At 39.1% G+C, this 19,514-nt stretch overlaps 1 protein-coding gene across 1 annotated transcript in view; it reads right to left on the bottom strand.

The window, feature by feature from the left end:
- OSBPL11 (oxysterol binding protein like 11) overlaps positions 1-18,974 on the bottom strand; it is an 83,875-nt gene extending 64,901 nt beyond the window's left edge. The window contains exon 1 of the mRNA XM_042954579.1: positions 18,046-18,974. Coding sequence (XP_042810513.1) covers positions 18,046-18,242 — 197 coding nt within the window. The 5' untranslated portion in view covers positions 18,243-18,974. The remainder of the gene's footprint in view (positions 1-18,045) is intronic.
- Positions 18,975-19,514: the final 540 nt, after the last annotated feature.

Here is a 19,514-nt window from a genome sequence, read left to right on the forward strand (position 1 = left end):
CTGGAGCCTGCTTCAGATTCTGTGTCTCCCTCCCTCTGCCCCTTACCCGCTCACACTCTCTCAAAAGTAGACAAACGTTACAAAAAATTTTTAAATAAAAAATAAATAAAATTTACAAAATTAAAAAATTAAATTAAAAATAAATAAAAATAAAAAATTCAGAAGAATTTTTTATTTTATTTTATTTTATTTTTTTTTAATTTTTTTTTTCAACATTTATTTATTTTTGGGACAGAGAGAGACAGAGCATGAACGGGGGAGGGGCAGAGAGAGAGGGAGACACAGAATCGGAAACAGGCTCCAGGCTCTGAGCCATCAGCCCAGAGCCTGACGCGGGGCTCGAACTCACGGACTGCGAGATCGTGACCTGGCTGAAGTCGGACGCCCAACCGACTGCGCCACCCAGGCGCCCCAAGAATTTTTTATTTTTAAGTAATCTCTACACACAACATGAGGCTTAAACTCACAAACCTGAGATCAAGAGTTGCATGCTCTGCCGACTGAGCCAACCAGGAGTCCCAGAAAATAATCTTTAGAAAAGAGCTCACAGATACACAGAACAAACTGATGGGGTGGGGTTGAGTAAAATGGATAAAAGTGGTTAAAAGACACAAATTTCCAATCACAAAATAAATACGTCCTGGGGATGTTATGTCCAGCACAGAGCATATAGTTAAAAATAATGTACTGCATATTTGAAAGTTGTTAAGAAAGTAGATCTTAAAAGTTCTCATCACAAGAAAAAAAAAAAGTATATGTGTGATGATAGAGGCACTTGAGTGGCTTAGTAGGCTAAGTGCCTGACTTGATTTCAGCTCAGGTCATGATCCCAGGGTTGCGGGATTGAGCCTTGCATCGGGAACCACACTGAGTGTGGAGCCTGCTTAAGATTCTCTCTCTCCCTCTTCCTCTCTCCCCACTTGTGCTCTTTCTCTAAAAAATAAAAAATATGTGTAGTGATAGATTTTTACTAGACTTCTTATGGTCATCATTTCATAATATATACAAATACCAAATTATGTTGTCCACCTGGAAACTAATATGGCAATTATACCTTAATTAAAAAAAAAAAAAAACCTTATTCTTTGTTCATTCTACCCTGTAGCTTCATAACCTGAATTTATGTATTTATATATGTACGTATGTATGTGTATATTTATACTTTTTGCACCACAAAAAGCCTATGGTGCCACATAACCTAAATTAAGTTATTTCTTCAAAGAACCAAAATATCCCATAATTCACCATTTTTGGTTTTCCCCCTTAATCTAGGTTCTCTACACCAAGCCTTCATCACTATACTAGGACTACTGGCATATAATAAATACATTACAATTCAATAAAATTCAATTCCTCTGGTGCTAGGACCATTATATCCTCCAAATGCATATGTGAACTGTGGAAAGAATCCTTCTTAAAAACTCAGTATATACCCACAACTGAGAAAAACAAACAAAAATGTTTATTTCTAAGCAATTGAAAATAATGCCTCATCTCTTTTACTTTTGTCCAGTCTCTCATGTAACTAAAGGTATCCCTCATTTTGGTCACATCTAAGTTGTTTCTATCAGTCATTTAATAGTTATCAATGAATTCTTAAGGGTACAATTCCAGTAGCAACATTCACGAAATAAAATCAAAGTAATGTTGTATAGTATAGTAATGTTCTTTGTTCAATTTTTAAATGTTAACATTTTGTTGATGCTTTCATCTAAAGAGTTAAACTTTCTCACAAAAATTACAAGGGTGATATCACCATGGCTTATTTGACAATAGCATCAAGCCAGCCTCAAAAGAACTAGAAATTCAAATATGCAATTAATTACAAACTGCTGGCCTACTTTTATTACATGATACAGACATCTGAGGCTACAAAGAACCAACTTAAGAACATCCTATTCTCTGGAACAGCTGGTCGGCACTGTCATGTTCCCGTACTTTCCCTCCCTGGTCAGGTCAGTGCAACCGGCAGATGTAGAACAACTGTGCCATCTGGTGGCCACTATAAAGAGCTCTATGAGCGACCACCTTTTTGTTCACTCTTCCCTTTCTCCTCTCTACCTCCTTTATAACTGATTCTTTATGTAGTACCTCTAACCTTTATGCTTTGCTCCCACTTAAAATGTGTGAATTTCTATAGATTCTTAATGTACCTGTTAACATTAATAAAATCTAGTTGTTCAAATGGGAACACACCACATATGTGATCATATCTACTACTATTTTGTGTTCTATGAAGTAGAGATGATGGTCCAAAAGACAAATACACGGAAAAATAAGCTGTGAAAAAGTTAATTTCTTTTTCAGTCCTTCAGCAACTCCACCGATCAACAAATTGGGTATATTTTGATCTTCTAAACTTGTTAACATTCAATTGGGATTAGTACTAGAGGCTGATAGTCTATAAAAATAACTGATTAACTGAACTATGCCAAGTGGCATTATTACATTTAATGTGAGGCTCATCTATCTTAATAATGATTATTTCAATTCCTAAGTCTCCATTACTATAACACACGTATTTCTTAACCTTTCTTGATCAGACTTAAGGAAGATATGTAGAAGCTTTTAAAATTAAGCTACTTTCTGAACAGCTTCAAATCCTTTCATTTCAGTTCCGCACAATTACTCATGACCTCCTAAATGCAAAGCACTCTGAAAACCCACTGAAAAGGGTGGGAAAATAAAAAGGTGATTTCTCTCCATCCCCAAACCACCATCTAACATAAGAGAAATATATCTCCTTGAAGAAAAAGACAATGACAAGGGCTCCTACTAGAGGAGAGACACACTGGGCCTGTGTTTTTAGCTGTCATACTAATGAAAAGGGTATTTCATTAAAGACATGGGATTCAGTGGTGACTGAGGCTGAAATGACTGGACCTGACTGATTAGATGTGAAGTGAGAAAGAGATGGAGAGTGACAGTAGGGTGAGAGAGAAGGGACAACAACCGGAGTTCAGCTGGAACAACTGTGCACATACTAATACTTTCACTAAAATGGGGACCACAGAGGAAGTTTTGGGTTTGTCCCAACTTAACTTATTGAATTTCAGGGATCTGCAGACCATACACAGGGAGATAGCCAGTAAGGTAGCATGATTTGGATTGGACATATAGATTTGGTAGTAATCAGCATATAACCATGTAACTGGTATTTGAAGCCAGAAGAGTAAATAAAATCACCCAGGAAGGATTATAAAATGACCAGCGATGGAACAGAGCCTAAGGGAGAACCCTCAGGAAAAGTTTTAAATGCAAGAGGAGTGCAGACAGAAGATAAGTAGTAGCTGAGTAGTAGAAAGAAAACCGGGAGTACTTTAAGTGAATTTGTGGTCAAGCATGTTCAGTGCTACTGGGGGGTGAACTAAGATGCAGACTGAGAAGTTTCTATTAGATTTACCAACCAAGAGATAACAGGTCAATGAAATGATGAAGGCTGAGCCAGCTGGCAGTAACCAAGAGACACTGGGAGAAACAGAACTGGTTAAAAGGATGTGGGCTTAGGACAGGGTAATTCTAAGTACCCAAAGAGAAGGAGATAGAAAGAAAGGTTCAAGACTCAGAAGAAAGAGAGAAATGGGAGAGGCAGATTCCATAGCCCAGATACAGTAGAGGAATTAGTCTTGGACACCTTAACACATTTAACTGCAGGCAGAAATTTATGCAAGCTGTAGTCAGTGTAAAGCAGGTGCCAGTCAAGCCACAGATCAAAATTCCTACTTTCTACTAAGCAAAAACTGTCCTCCAAAATTAGCTTGGTTTTGGTTCATTCCCTTGATAATATAAATAGCATGATGAAGGGAGAGAGCAGCCTGCTTAGCTAAGGAAAAAGCAGCTGACAACAGATGGGAACGACTGCAACACATGTAAGTCCTTCTGCTGTAAAAAGATATTCTGCAGAGCAGTGACTGCTTCTTACTCATCCTGGTATTCCTTGTAGCACCTAGCTTATAGCCTGGGATATAGCAGGTGCTCAAGAAATCTCTGCAGAATGATTTAAGCAATGGGAAGATAGAAGCAGAATGTTTCTATAAAACCACAAGGCAATTCTGAGTAACTGTCAAAAAAAAAAAATCAACACAGCCTGTACACTCCAATCAATTTCAGATAAAACAAAATCTAATTCCAACCATATCTTAGTCTATACCCAAAAGTATGAAGTAAAAGACATTCCCTTCCTGCAAAAAGCCTTAAAAATGTTAATGCTCTTTGCACTGAGTAATGTACAAAATTGTTGAATCACTGTATTGCACACCTGAAACTAATATAACACTGTATGTTTTACTGGAATTAATTTTTTTTAAATGTTAATGCTCTTTGGCCCAAGAATTTTACTTCCAGGTATCTAGTCTAAGATAAATAATTAGAAATGTAGACAAAGATAATATGCAACCTTGTCCACTATAGCACTACTTACAATAATTAAAATAAGAAAGAAAAGAAAAGAAAAGAAAAGAAAGAAGTGAATGGAGAGAAAAGGAAGAAAATAAGCTCAATGAACAACATCAGGAGAATTATTAAGAAGTATCATGGATTACACTGTATGTTAACTACCTGGAATTTTTTTTTTTTTAAACTACCTGGAATTTAAATAAAAACTTAAATATAAATATATATAAATATATATATATATATATATATATATATATATATATATATATATATCACCAAGGTGAATAGGATTCACCAAGTAAAATGTTTATGAGTTTCTAACAACATGGGGAAGTGCTTTAAGATAATTAAGTTTTTTTATTTATAAAATACCAAATTTAATATAGCCTATAAAAAAATGTGCACAGGACAAAACTACACAAAATAGTAACTCCATCACTGGATGGAGGAGTTATGGATGGTTTTACTTTGCTGTCTTTACTATTTCACATTTTCCAATTTTAATATCCTATTATTTTTATAATTAAAACACTTTTTTAAATGTCCAATTATCTTGAACAGGCAGGATAGTTCAGGGCAGAGAGCTACTTCTATCTGTTATTATGTATGGATTAATTTTTTTAAAACTCTCCGAAGGGACTATATGATCATTGCTCTTTTGAGATGTAGAACTGTGTTTCCTATAAGCTCTTACTTCCCAAATTAACCTACACATACTCAAAACTGGGCTGGGTGGGTGGGTGGCAGAACAGGGTAAAATTAGATTGTGTTTCTAGAGCAAATTTACTTGACTATAATAAGTTAAAGCACTAAAAAAATAAGTTAAAGCATTTTTAATATCAAAACTCTCATAAATATTAAGAAAAAACTTGCTCCCTCCTCACACATCCATCTCCATGTGGAGAACTTCTCTAGAGAGCTCCCATCCTCTTTTCCCCATTCTTCCCCTCACACATCCCACAGCTGGGCATGAAGGGCTCGGCTCCTCTGGGCTCCTTCCCTTGGATCCGCCTCCTACCCAAAGAAGACATTCTTACCTGCTCTGACAGAGAGAAGACCTGAGTATTTCAAACTGCCTCTGTGCCTGTGACTAGGTAGATAAGTATGCCTAATTCCAGGGTGGAAATAGCAAATTTACTTTACTATGGTAACTGCTGCTGCTTTCTTCAATGAGTTTTTTGCAGTAATAAAACTATTTCTTCATATCCACTAGTATGTCTATTATCAAAACCAAAACCAAACCAAAAGACAGAAAATAACAAGGGTTGGCAAGGGTATGGAGAAATTGGAACCCTTCTGCGTTCTTGGTGGGAATGTAAAATGGTACAGCTGCTGTGGTAAACAATAATGGTGGCTCCTCAAAAAGTTAAATGCTGAATTACTATATGATTCAGCAATTCTACCTCTGGGTATACACACAAAAGAATGAAAGCAAGTACTCAAACAGGTATTTGTATACCAATGTTCACAGCGGTATTATTCACAATAGCCAGAAGATGGAAACAAATCAAATGTACATCAACAAATGAATGGATAAATAGAATGTGGTAAATACACGCAACTGAATATTATTCAGCCTTAAAAGGGCAGGAAATTCTGACACATGCTGCAACATGGATAAACCCTGAGGACATTATGCCAAGTGAAATAAGCCAGACACACAACGACAAAAGTTGTATGATTTCACTGTGAGACACCTAGAGTAGTCAAAATCATAGAGACAGAAGGTAGAATAGTGGTTGCGAGGGGTTGAGGATAGGGTGGGGATAGGGAGTTATTATTTAATGGGTAAAGAGTTTTAGTTTGTGATGACAAAAAATTCTTTTAAGTTTACCTTTTTATTTTGAGAGAAAGAGAACAGGTGTGTATGCATGACTGGGGGAGGGGCAGAAAGAGAGAAAGAGAATCCCAAGCAGGCTCTGCACTGTCAGCAAAGGGCCAGACTAACCTGAGCCGAAGTTGGATGCTTAACCAACTGAACCACCCAGGCACCCCTGGGATGATGAAAAACTCTAAAGATGAATAGTAGTGATAGTTGCATAACATGTCAATGTACTTAATGTCACAGAACTAGACACCTGAAAAATACTTTAGATGGTATATTTTATATGCATATTTTACTACAATTAAAAAAATAAATAAACCTGGGGTGCCTGGGTGGCTCAGTTGGTTAAGTGTCAAGACTCTTGGTTTCAGCTCAGGTAATGATCTCATGGTTCGTGGGTTCGAGCCCCCTGTCGGGCTCTATGCTGACAGAACGAGACCTGCTTGGGATTCTCTCTCCCTCTATCTCTGCCTCTGTGCCACTTGAGCGCATGTGCTCTTTCTCTCTCTCTCTCAAAATAAACAAATAAACACTAAAACAACAACAACAACAACAACAACAACAACAACCTGACAATTTGATTGTATTCTGATTCCTGTGTCCTCCCTCTCAGCTGGCCCTGACTCTATACTGACCTCTGTAAGCAACTGATACATAGAGAGTAGAATATAAAATTCTCATGAATTCTGAAATACAGAAAACTCCCAAGAAAGTTATACGAGCCAGGGGCTGTTTTAAATCACAAACTAGATCCACTTAAGGTACCTACTGTATCTTATGCAGCTAAAAGATAGTTCAAGAAGAAAGTTTGAGAAGCACAGCTGTAAAATGTTTTCCTACACCGACCAAAAAAAAAAATCCTATACATAATCTGATTGTTACAGACAACTGGGAAATCCCTCATGCAGCTAACTGGCCATTTGACAACAGACCTTCAATGAAGATGGGACAGAAGAAACTCCCACATGTTAAAGTAGAAAGTCACCTCTAACACCTCAAGAAAGAAAGCTGTTTATTATAATGGAAAGGGCATGGCTTAGTGTCAGACAGTTATAGGTATGAACTCCACTGTGACCTTGGGCAAGTAACATATCTGGTACTGAGTTTCTTCATCTGTAAATGGGGATAAGAATATCTATCCTGCAGATTTATAATGAGAAAAGAAAATATATTCACCCCAAATATATTTGAAGTATAAGTCAATATGGTTAATGCTCAACAAATACTGATTCTCTCACACTCCAGGAAGTCAATTCCTCCATAGGCAAATTCCTTTGACGTAGGCTCATTTGTCTAGATCAGTTTTCTAGATTTGTCCTATCTTTTTTTTGAATGTTTTTTAAATTTATTTTGAAAGAGAGAGAGAGTGGAGGAAGGACAGAGAGAGAGGGAGAGAGAGAATCCCAAGTTGTCAGTGCAGAGTCCGACACAGGGCTCCATCCCATGAACCCTAAGATCATGACCTGAGCGGAAATCAAGAGATGGACACTTAACCCACTGGTCCACCCAGGCGTCCCTGTCTTATCTTCTTAGCCTGACATTCTCAAGTCAGAATGATGGGACCTAAAAAGCCCCAAGACTTCCATTTCTTTCATTTTAAGAAATAGTTATTACATTTTTTTTCCAGTAGGTATTTTGTCAAGAATGATGGAAGGCCTGAGATGTTACCTACTTGAAAGCTAGCAAGTTAGCCCAGTTTCATGGATGCTGGCAAAAGACATGAGACTCCTCAGTCAGAGACAAAAGACTTCAGTAGCCATAGCAATAGCCCCATCACACAGGGCAACACAGAGGACCGGAGATGCCTGCACATGCAGGACATTGTGGGACAGGTTGAGGAACCTGTGTGCAGAGAACCCACATCTTTCAAGAACAGTAAGTTGGCCTAACCTCTGCAGCAAGGAGACCTTATCTTTATTATACTGGATGATAAATAAACCTGCCTTCTGCTTAGGAGGGAGATACTATATCTTCCAAGACTGTTTGCTATACAAATTTTTTGGAAAAAAACAGTAAGTAACAAAGGGAGAACTGTCTCCCAATACGCGTTACTATGTATTACATTATCCAACCCTATCTTCCAGGCGGCAGTTCCCCTTCTCAGAGGCAAAGACCTCTCAATTTCTTGTGTACTTCTTCAGAAATATTCTATGCACCTACAAGTGTGCACATATACACACCATTTTATTTTTTAAGCAAATGGTTGCAATTATACACGTAATTCTGTACCTTGCTTTTTCTGTTTTCTTAGGGATAGTTTCACACTGACACATATGGATCTAACTCATTTCTTAACATCTGCACAGTAATCCATTTTATGGCAGTATCATATAGTTAACCAGTTCCAATCCTCCTACTAACAGAGTTTTTTGTCTAGGCTTTTACTATTACAAATAATGGTGCAACAGAGTTGTACATATCTTTGTACATATTTGCTAAAAGTGAAATTGCTAGGTATATGCGTTTTTAGTTTTTATAAATATCACCAACCTGCTCTCCAAACAGGCTACCCCAATTTAACTCTCATCCTTTAATGTAAAAAGAGGACCTATTTCCTCACACCAGCCTAAAGCAGTATTGTTTGCCAACAAAAATAGGAGCTATAGCTCTTACTATAAACAGGACTTTCAGACATTACGAGTAGGCTTTTCAATACCCCTTAGGTTCAAAATTAAGTTGCTAAACCCTAAGTGTAAGGTAGTGTTATGCTGTGGAATGAGCACATAAAAGGATACAGGATCTAGTACCAATTTTCCCACGACTAATGCCATGACTGACCCTGGCCATATCAATCTCTCTGGGCCTTGGTTTTTCTCATGTGTCCGATGACCCTTTCAACCTAAAATGTGTGTACATCACTCATCATTTGAAATTCTAAAGGTTTTCCTCAACAGAAAATTATTATTTCAAAAGTAAAGTTTGCAAATAAGAGAAACATTATACCTGTAATTAAAACTTTTTAGAATAAAGTAGAAAACTTTTTCTGGTACAGTATCTTTTCAGATAGTAGTATTTATTATCTCTCATATACTTCCAAAAGGCTTCACAGAAGCAGGCCTCAGTAAAACCAAGACACCACAGACCAAGAGAGTATCAAGATACTATACGTCTCACTGCCACACAAGAAGCCATTTTTAGGTGGGAGGAGACCTGAACCAGTCGAGGATGGGAAAGATTTTTCATTGGACCCCTCCCTTCTAATATTTTTTAATAATATTACCTATTCTAAAAAATCACATTAAAAATATTCTCTTCAATTATGTTATAAAAATATGTGAAACAGCTACAAAATTGATAAAGAAGTTCTCTTTGCAGATTTGAGGTTACAGATTCAGGCAGTACTTTAAAAAGGCCTCTATCAAGGATAAGAAGGCTGTTCCAGAAGCAACTATTGGTGGCATTTCATCTCACCTTTCGTATCATTCTCATTCCCTCCTTTTCTTCCTCTCTTTCTCTCCCTGTCTCTATCTCTTTGCTATATCCTTTTTCTCTCTCTATTTTTCCTCTTCTTTTCTTTTTCTCTCCCAACCATCCTTTTAACTAGGGCTTCCAGCTGCAGCCAGTAGCAACAGCCTCTCCCCTCTAGGGACCTTCCAACCAACCTCAAGAACAGCAATGGAAGTAAACTGCAAAGGCAGCCAAAACTCAAAAACAGGGAAACACTGAGTGAGAAATCATGTTTTGTTACAATACCTTATAAATCCAAAAGAAAATCCTTTCTTTCACCACCAAATAAACTGTTCTAAAACCCAGATGGTAATACCAAAACAATAATGTAACCATTTAAACAGGCAATTTAGTTTTAAGTTAAACCTGAATAAGTCTGGATACAAATCATTTTATTTAGCAAAATTGGTATAGGGGAAGATTCTTAGCTAGGGAAGATGTTTTCTCAAAGGGAACAAAGATGTTCCCTCTAGGCAAGGTAGTACAATTTACATCAAGAATATTCTCCACTATGTTCAAAAGCAAAAACAGAAGAGTTTAAAAAGATATAATTTCCCACAAATCTATTTGTTGGGCAATTTCTTCTGGAATCTAAATCATGCAATTTATTTGCAAAAGACCAATTTGCATGTTCTAACATTAACCTGCTTGCATAGTTTTGATACGGTAGGATTTCTATGTAAAATATGAACTCAAATGGACTGTGTTTAGACCTATAGCAAAAATATAAAACACTAAGAAATCAGAGTATACCATAAGAAACCAAATATTTTTCCTCAAGGCTTGGTGTAGTTCTCACTAGATTTCTGGAACAATATTTTATAGTTTTCAGCTACATGCCTATAAGTTGCCTTTCTCTTATTTTCACTAGCATCGATAGCAACTTTCAGATAAGGATAACAAAAACTAGGGTACAGAAGTACACATTCAAGTTTCCTTCAACCCCTACAGAGAGAAAAAGTAAACATTCACAATTTTTTCTTCAAATCAAACTCAAAAAGTGGTCAAACCCTGAAGATAGTAAATGTTAGATTATGTTTACGCAGATCTCCTTTCCCCATTTGAAAATAGGTACAGGTACTTTTCCTATTAACAGAGTATTTACAGTGGTAGACACCAGGTCTGACCATAAAAATTATTTCTATACTATACATTTTTAGAATTCTACCCATTTACTGAAACCCGTAACTATTTGCTAATAAGGAAAAGAGATCTGTTTGTTAATAGGGCTTGGCCAGCATGGAGCCCAAAATAAGACAAGCAGGCCTGTTATACACTCCAGTTTGCTTTTCAGTTCCTCCTCTGGGTAGTTCTCTTCTGTCCATTTCAATAAGTGGCATATTTGTAGATGTGTACATTTTTCTGAAAGCTGACACGAAGAATATGAAAATAATGGAAACATGCACATTTTATACACTTTGAACACTTACTATGAAAAAGGAAGGAAGGATCCAGAAGTAAGAAATCTGCTTTCCTTTTAAATGGTGAACAAAGACCACAACATATGCATATGAATATAAATTACTTTGGAGGAAGAAAATTTGGGGCTAATCTAATAAATTTACTGATCAGCTTTGATTTGAAAAAGGGTCATCGTGATATATTTTGCAAATGCAGCTGAGGCTCTTCTCTCTCTTTCTTTCTTTTTTTGTTTTTGAAAGATTTTATTTTTACATAATCTCTACATCCAATGTGGGGCTCAAACTCAATCCCAAGCTCAAGAGTCTCATGCTCTACTGACTGAGCTTGCCAGGCACCTCTCTTCTCTTTTCTGACTCTTTTCCAGAATCTTCCCAAAATAAGCCTTGGGAGTCCTTACTTTTCACTGTTATGAATGTATATATTAATCTGGAAATAACAGGGCTCTACATGATAGAGGCTCAAAAATATTTGCTGCATGAGTTAGAACACCAGTGAAGGATGAAACCACCATGTCCGAAACTATTTATCAATAACTATCCATTCCTTTAGAGAGTGTATCAACTTTAAATTCCTCTACACAAATAACTACTTAGAAATAAAAGTTCTTCCACTTACTAGCCATGGCTCTGGTCAATTCATTTTGACTTCTGTTTTATTCAACTATAAAATGGTGATAACAGTGTCCTTCCTACCTTCCTCTAAGAGCTGTAGTGAGGATTAAATGTGACAACAGAAGTGAATACATTCTGGATACTACAAAGGCAATTATCTACTTTGCTGGATATGCTCCACATCTCTAAAATCTAGCTGGATATGCAACTTAAACATTCTAGCAACTTAAGTTCAACATACGGAAAACCAAATGCATCATTTGACTCCCCAAATCTGTTTCTCATGTAGACTTCTCAAAGTTTCAAATCTGGATGACAGAGGTCAATTTTTACTTCCTTCCCTCAGTACATCACCAAGGTCTGTCAACCTTCCTCCCATGGTTTCCTTCTTTTCCAGCCTACTAACACTTTCCCTGTATTATCTCATGTCTAGGTCATTACAACTGATCTCCTAGTAGCTCCTCTTATTCCCCGACAATCAGTTTCAGTCCCAAACTCTCAGCTTTAGAAACAAATTTCCAACTGCCTACTTGTCAAATCTGTCTCAACAATAGATGATGATCTAGAGTCTATTTATACTATCATCTGTAATAGGCACCTTCTAATGTGGCTCCCATGATCCTCACCTGCTGGTATTCACACCCTTGTGTGGGCTGAACCTCATCATTTACTCATTCCATGCCCAAGTGGGAGAGAGGCAGAGACAGAGGGAGAGAGAGAGAATCCTAAGGAGGCTCCATGATGCCAGCACAAAGCCCAATACAGGGCTTGATCTCACTAACCATGAGCTCATGACCTGAGCTGAAATCAAGAGTCAGATGCTTAACTGACTGCGCCACCCAGGCACAACTCATCACTCACTTCTAATATAGTGAAAAGTGATGGGGACTTTACTTCCATGTTTAAGTTACAAAAGACTGTCACTTCCATCTTGCTAGCATTCTCGTTTTCTTACTTCCTCACTCTGAAATAACAAGCCGTCAAGTAGTAAGATGCTCTGTGGAGATGCCCATGAAGTCAGGAACCAAAGGAAACCACCAGCGGTCAGTTTATAAGGAACTGAGGTCTTTGTCCAACAGGCCAAAAGAAATGAATTGTGCCAAGAGCCACGGATGAGCCAGGAAGTGAATTCTTCCCAGCTGAGCCTCAAGATAACTGTAGCCTTGTGAAATACCCAGAACCAGCGGACCCACCTAAGTTTCAGAACACTCTGGAATAAAAAATGTTACTGTTTCAACACACTAAATTTTGGGGTAATTTGTAACACAACAGTAAATAATACACTATCTCACATATTTCAAAATAAATTCAAAATAAATAATAAACATAAAAAGAAATTTATAAACATTAAAAAAAAATTGGGGGCACTTGGGTGGCTCAGGCAATTAAATGTCCGACTCCTGATTTTGGCTCAGGTCATGGTCTCACAGTTCTGAGACTGAGCCCCCTGTCAGGCTCCACACTGACTGGGATTCCCACTCTCTCCCTCTCTCTTTGCCCACCCCCCAGCTTGCACGCACAGGTGCTCTCTCTTTCTCTCTCTCAAAATAAACATTTAAAATAAAAAAGACAGGGGCGCTTGGGTGGCTTAGATGGTTGAGCGGTTGAGCGTACAACTTCGGCTCAGGTCATGATCTCGCGGTTTATGGGTTTGAGCCCTGCGTCGGGCTCTATGCTGACAGCTCAGAGCCTGGAGCCTGCTTCGGATTCTGTGTCTCATTCTCTCTCTGCCCCTCCCCGACTTGTGCTCTGTCTCTGTCTCTCAAAAAAAAAAAAAAAAAAAAAAAAATGTAAAAAAAAAAAATGTAAAAAACAAATTTTTTTTAATCAAAAAGACAATAAAGTGCTGGTAAGAATATGAAGAAGTTAAAACTCAATAAACTGCTGGCAAGAAAGTAAAATGATATAGCTACTTTAGAAAATAGTCTGGGGGCACCTGGGTGGCTCAGTGGGTTGAGTGTCTGATTTTTGATTTTGGTTCAGGTCACAATCTCACAGTTGTGGAATCAAGCCCTGCAATGGGCTCTGCACTGAGTGTGGAGCCTGGTTGAGATTCTCTTTCCCTCTGCCCCTCTGCCCCACTTGTGCTCTTTCTCTAAAAATTAAATTAAATTAAAAAAAAAATAGTTTGACAGTTCCTCAAAAAGTTAACCATAAAGTTACCATATGACCCAGCAACTCCACTCCTAGATATACACCCAAGAGAAATGAAAACACATATCCACACAAAACTTGAACACAAACATTCAAAGTAGCATTATTCATAATAGCCACAAAACTGAAACAACCCAAATGTCTGTCAAATGATGAATAACAAAATATGGTATATTCATATAATGGAATATTATTCAGTCATAAAAAAGAATGAAGGAATGATATGTGACAGCATTTATAAACCTCAAAAACATGATGCTTATTAATTTTCTAAGTTTGTAAAGCTAAAGTCCAGGTCTGAATCACAGGGTCTTTACTGAATTTCAACTACTCAGTAAGACATAATCAAAAATCTTCACTTTTAAAATAGAACAGTAGCAAATTACAGGTAGGCCATTGAATGTACTGCCTCCGAAATTATAGAAATAGCTGAAGCCATGGAAGAGAATGAGATAACAAACAGAAAACATGCAGCTTAAGGAAAGAAAATGATGGCATATCATACCAGCATTTTAAGGAAAAGAGCCAACCAAAGAAACGGAGAAAAAAAACATTCAGAGGATAAAGGAGAAACCAAGAGAAAGTAATATCAAAAACTCAAGAAAAGAGAGGCACTTGGCTGGCCCAGTCAGTAGAGCATGCAACTCTTGATCTCGGGGTTGTAAGTTCAAGCCCCATGATGGGTGTAGGGATTACTTTAAAATCTTTAAAAAAAAAGAAAAAGAAAAAGAAAAGGCAAGAAAAGAATTGTAACTAATACAGTTATATAGAAATCAATGGGAATAAGAATCTAAAAAAAATTCATCATTTTTTCACTCCTATCCTTGGTGTAGATAGAGCCAAATATCATGGGTTGAGCAATAAACAAGGATTACAGAAATGGAAGCAGTTGCGTGTAAATGAGTTTTAAGAGGAAAGAATTAGGCTGAGTTTTACTATACTTGTTTTTTAAGTCTAGAAACTTTGAGTCTCAGAGGAAGAAGCCAGGAAGAGAGAGCAAGCAATGGAGAAAACTGTTTCATCAATGTCCTAGAGGACAAAGGGACAAATAAAATTGAGAGCTAGGTTGAAGGATTAGTCTTGGACAAACTTCATTAAAATAAAAATATGTCAGTATGTAAATGCAGTAACACATTATATATCTGCACCCTTGGGGAAGAGTTTCACATAACTGCACTTTCCAAATATTTAAGCATCTTTTCTTTCAGCTATTTTCTTTGAAATTGTTCAACACTGTATCACGTGGTTCTGTCTTCTTACACACTGTGCTTTCCTAGATGACTTAAGGCCATTATGACTGATTATTGTACTAGGAAGCAATATAGCTGAGTCTGCATGTTAATTTTTCAAATCTTCTTGGGCTGTCCTACACTTATCAGTTGCCATTTTCTCTTGTACATTTACCGTGATAACCTTTTTCATATGTGCTTCCAATAGATTCTAGTTTGAAAATCATGTAACCATTAAATAATACACTAAACAAAGGATAATACAGTTCTGAACTGAAGTACAGGAGTAAAGTGCGTGGCTTTATGACAACTCTCTCCAGGGCTAAAAATTCTGTTTCACTTTTTAATTCAACTGAGAGTAGGTTTCAAAAAGTTGAGGATATCTATCAGAAGACAGACTTCTGACTTGGAATATTACTTTATTTTGCTTCCTTAAATCATATCAAAATATCCTTGCCAAGTAATTGATAATCTTACATGGTTAGTCTTCAGCCACCAAAAAAAAAGGATCATGTTGATTCCAAAAGTGACCCTAAATATCTCACAGTAACTATACTTTCCTGTCCTAAAATCACTTACCAATAAACTTATAATTTTCTACACTTCATTTCTGTATGCTAATAGTCATGCGTATTTCACACATGGATATTATGTGTATACTGTGTATAGCTAAGTATGTATCGTTCACAAAAATCTTAGCTTTATTTTTTAAAATTTATTTTGAAAGAGAGAGAGAGAGACAGTGAGAGTGGGAAGGGGCAGACAGAGAGAGAGAGAGAAAGAGAATCCCAAGCAGCACAGAGCCTGACTCAGGGCTTAAACTCAAAAAACGTGAGATTGTGACCCAAGCTAAAATCCAGAGCTGGATACTGAACCAAATGAGCCATTCAGGTGTCCCACAAAATCTTGGCTTTAATCCCTTTCAAGTTTCACACAAATTTCACAACTACAAACAGCACAGGGCTAAAAATGACTAGAGTTAAGTACACAGGGAGTCAGTTAACCAAAATTTAACAATTCATTTCTTTAGCTGCAATACAATGGTATAGCCTGAATTCATTTCTTAAGATTCTGGTGATCTAGCAATTCTACTTCTGGGTATTCATCTGGAAAAAAAAAAGGGGGGGGGTGCACTTGGGGGGCTCAGTCAGTTAAGCATCCGACTTGGGCTCAGGTCATGACCTCACGGTTTGTGAGTTCGAGTCCTGCATCAGACCCTGTGCTGATAGGCTCAGCCTGGAGCCTGCTTCAGAGTCTGTGTGTCTCCCTCTCTCTCTGCCCTTCTCCCGCTCACGCTCTGTGTGTGTGTGTGTGTGTGTGTGTGTGTGTGTGTGTGTCTCAAAAATAAATAAACATTAAAAGAAGAAAACGTTAACTTGAAAAGATTATCTGCACCCCTATGTTCAATGCAGCATTATTTACAATAGCCAAGACGTGGAAGCACCCTAAGTGTCCATCAACGGATGAACAAATAAAGACAATGTAGTATATAAAATGGAATATTATTTAGCCACCAAAAAAAAGGAAATCTTGCCATTTGCAAAAACACGGATGGACCCTGAGGGCATTAAGTGAAGTTAGACAAACAAATACTGTGTGATCTCACTTATACATGAAATCTAAAAAAACAAAACAAAATAAAATAAAAATGAACTCTTAGATAGGGACAGACCAGTGGTTTGCCAGAGGTGGGGGAATGGGGTGGAGGCATGGACTGTGAATTGGGTGAAGGTGGCCAAAAGGTACAAGCTTCCAGTTACAACATAAGTCCTGGGGATGTAATGTACAGCATGGTGACTATAATTAATGATAACATTTTGTGTATTTGAGAGTTGCTAAGAGAGAAATATTAAAAGTTCTCATCACAATAAAAAAAATATTGTAACTATGTATGGTGATGGATGTTCACTAGATTTACTGTGGTGATCAACACATACAAATAGGGAATTATGTTGTACACCTGAATCTAATATGTTACATGTAAAATATATCTCAATTAAAAAGATTCTGGTTATATCCTCCTATACTTTACTCATCAAAAGCAAAAACAAAACTACCATTGCTTCTCCAGCACTCTCTTCCTGCTCCTTAAATTTATCCTCCATATTAATGAAAATTAACAAATGTAGAATTTCTCATCATGACAGAGTTAAATGGCCTGACCAACTCAAACTGAAATGTCTCCAGTCTCCCTGGTTTAGAGTATTAGACGCACCAGTATCTGTATCTGTGCCCCTGTGTTCAAATTATTTACGTATATCTCCCCTTCTAAGTCACAAACACCATGAGGGCAAAAATCTTTTTTTTTTTTAAATGCTTATTTTTGAGAGAAAGAGTGCAAATGGGGAGAGGGAGGGAGGGAGGGAGAGAGAGAGTGAGAGAGAGTGAGAGTGAGAGAGAGAGAGAAAGCAGGCTCCAGGCTCTGAGCTATCAGCACAGAGCCCCATGCCAGGATCATGACCTGAGCGGAAGTCAGAGGCTTAACAGACTGAACCACCCAGGGGCCGCAAGAATCTTTTCTTATTCAATGATTCCGTTCAATCACTTGACAAATATGTTTGAGCACCTAGCATTTCCTAGCCTCTGGAGAGAGCTGAGTTAAGCAGTTCCTGCCTTCACAGTCAAGCAGGAACTGTAAACACAGGCCTGTAAACAAATTACAACACAGGCAAAAGCAGAAGTGAGCACAGAATTAAATCAGAAGAGGAATGAACTCTAGGGATGTAGAGGAAGTTCAGGGATACACTTATGTATTCTCCGAAAGGCCTTCCATAAATACCTGTTGAATGGACGAATGAATGAATGAAATCTTGCTTATGAAAGATGAGATCCCAGGTCCAAATGAGATGTATTAGTTGCTTCTGGAAGTCACTAGGTAACTTTACCTTTCAACAACCGCCGAAAGGCAGACTCCAGCATAGTCACCCCCACCTGAGGAAATCACCTTGAGGAAAGGACCTACCTGTACTGCCAGCCTTTTGCACTGCCACCGCGACTACTGCTGCTGCTGCTGCTGCTGATTCCACCCCCACAGCTGCTGTTGCTGCTGTTCTTGTTTGGGGTCACCGCTGTGGCCAGGCCCTCCAGCTTTCCTTCACTCTCTGAGACTTTCATTGTTGACACTGGTTCACCCCCCTGCATCTTAACTCCAAAGTCCATTTGCCCTTCTTGGGCGGAAGGGAGCAACTCTGCAGAGTAGTTTTGTAGGTGCGAATTTTTAAGATTTGATCTGAAGGTGATTCCAGTTGCTCAATCAGGCCGCGGCTGGATGGGAACCATCAAATGGTCCAGGGAAGGAATACAAGCATTCCTACCAAAGGAAAACTTTTAAGAGGGCACGGGTAGCAATGAGGACAGAAACCCTTTAAATATATGTCTCTTTCCCGGCAAATGCAAGGAGGAAAAAAATCACCCTGCCAGAAGGTTTGGTGGTTTACTCAAAGGAGAAGCAGAAGCAGTGCGGGGAGGTCGGGGACTCTTAGCCAAGAGGGCTCGCCGAAGGACGGAGGACCACGGACCGCGACCCGAGGCCTGACCTCTGAGCTGACGGACTGGCCCGCCGCGCTCCCTCTGCTCCTCCAGCGGGTCCTCTGGCGGAGGGTTCCGTCCAGCCGGCTCGACGGTTCCCGCCGCAGCCCCCGTGACAGAACAGGGACCGCCCGCGCGCAACCCGGGAGGAGGGCTGGGGAAGGAGGCCGCCGGGGGCGGGACGCCGGCTCCCAGGGCCGCCTCTCCTCCGGCCAGTGGCGAGCCGCTCGGGGCGACTTCCTCCAACGCCCCCGGCCCTGGGCCCTCGACTGGGCTCCCAAGACCGGCGAGTCCGTCGCCCTCTCCCCAGCCCCAAGCGTGAATACCACAGCTGCGGTCGCCGCCCCACCCACAGCCCCACAGCGGGTCACCCACCCGCCTGCTCTTTCCCCGCCTTCCCTTCCGGAGTAGTGTGAGCTCACTTCCGAAGCAGAAGCGCCTGGCGCCATCTTGGCGCAGGGCACGCGGCCCTGAAGGGGGCGGAGCCTCGGGCGTAGCGGTGTTGGGGGGGTTGACCCGGAAGAAGGGAAAGGGAGGGAGGTGGGACAGCCAAGGAGGGAGAAACAAAGAAGTCCGACTTAGTGCCGTTGTGAAGTGTGACTTCTGGCCTTCCTAACCAGGTCCTGTCCATCCATTGGAGGGCCCATTCTAGGCATCTTAGAATGAAGGCTTAGAAAAATAATGTCATTTCTGTAACAAATTGCTAAAAACCCTCCTATTTGGAGTGCCTGGGTGGCTCAGTTGGTTAATGGTCGGACTCTTGCTTGCAGTTCAGGTCATGACCTCCAGGTTGGTGAGTTCAAGCCCCACCTTAGACCATGCTGACAGCATGGAGCCTGCTTGGAACTCACACTCTCTCTCTCTCTCTCTCTCTCTCTCTCTCTCTCTCTCAAAATAAATAAA

This window comes from Panthera leo, chromosome C2, assembly GCF_018350215.1.
Source record: "Panthera leo isolate Ple1 chromosome C2, P.leo_Ple1_pat1.1, whole genome shotgun sequence".
NCBI lineage: Eukaryota > Metazoa > Chordata > Mammalia > Carnivora > Felidae > Panthera > Panthera leo.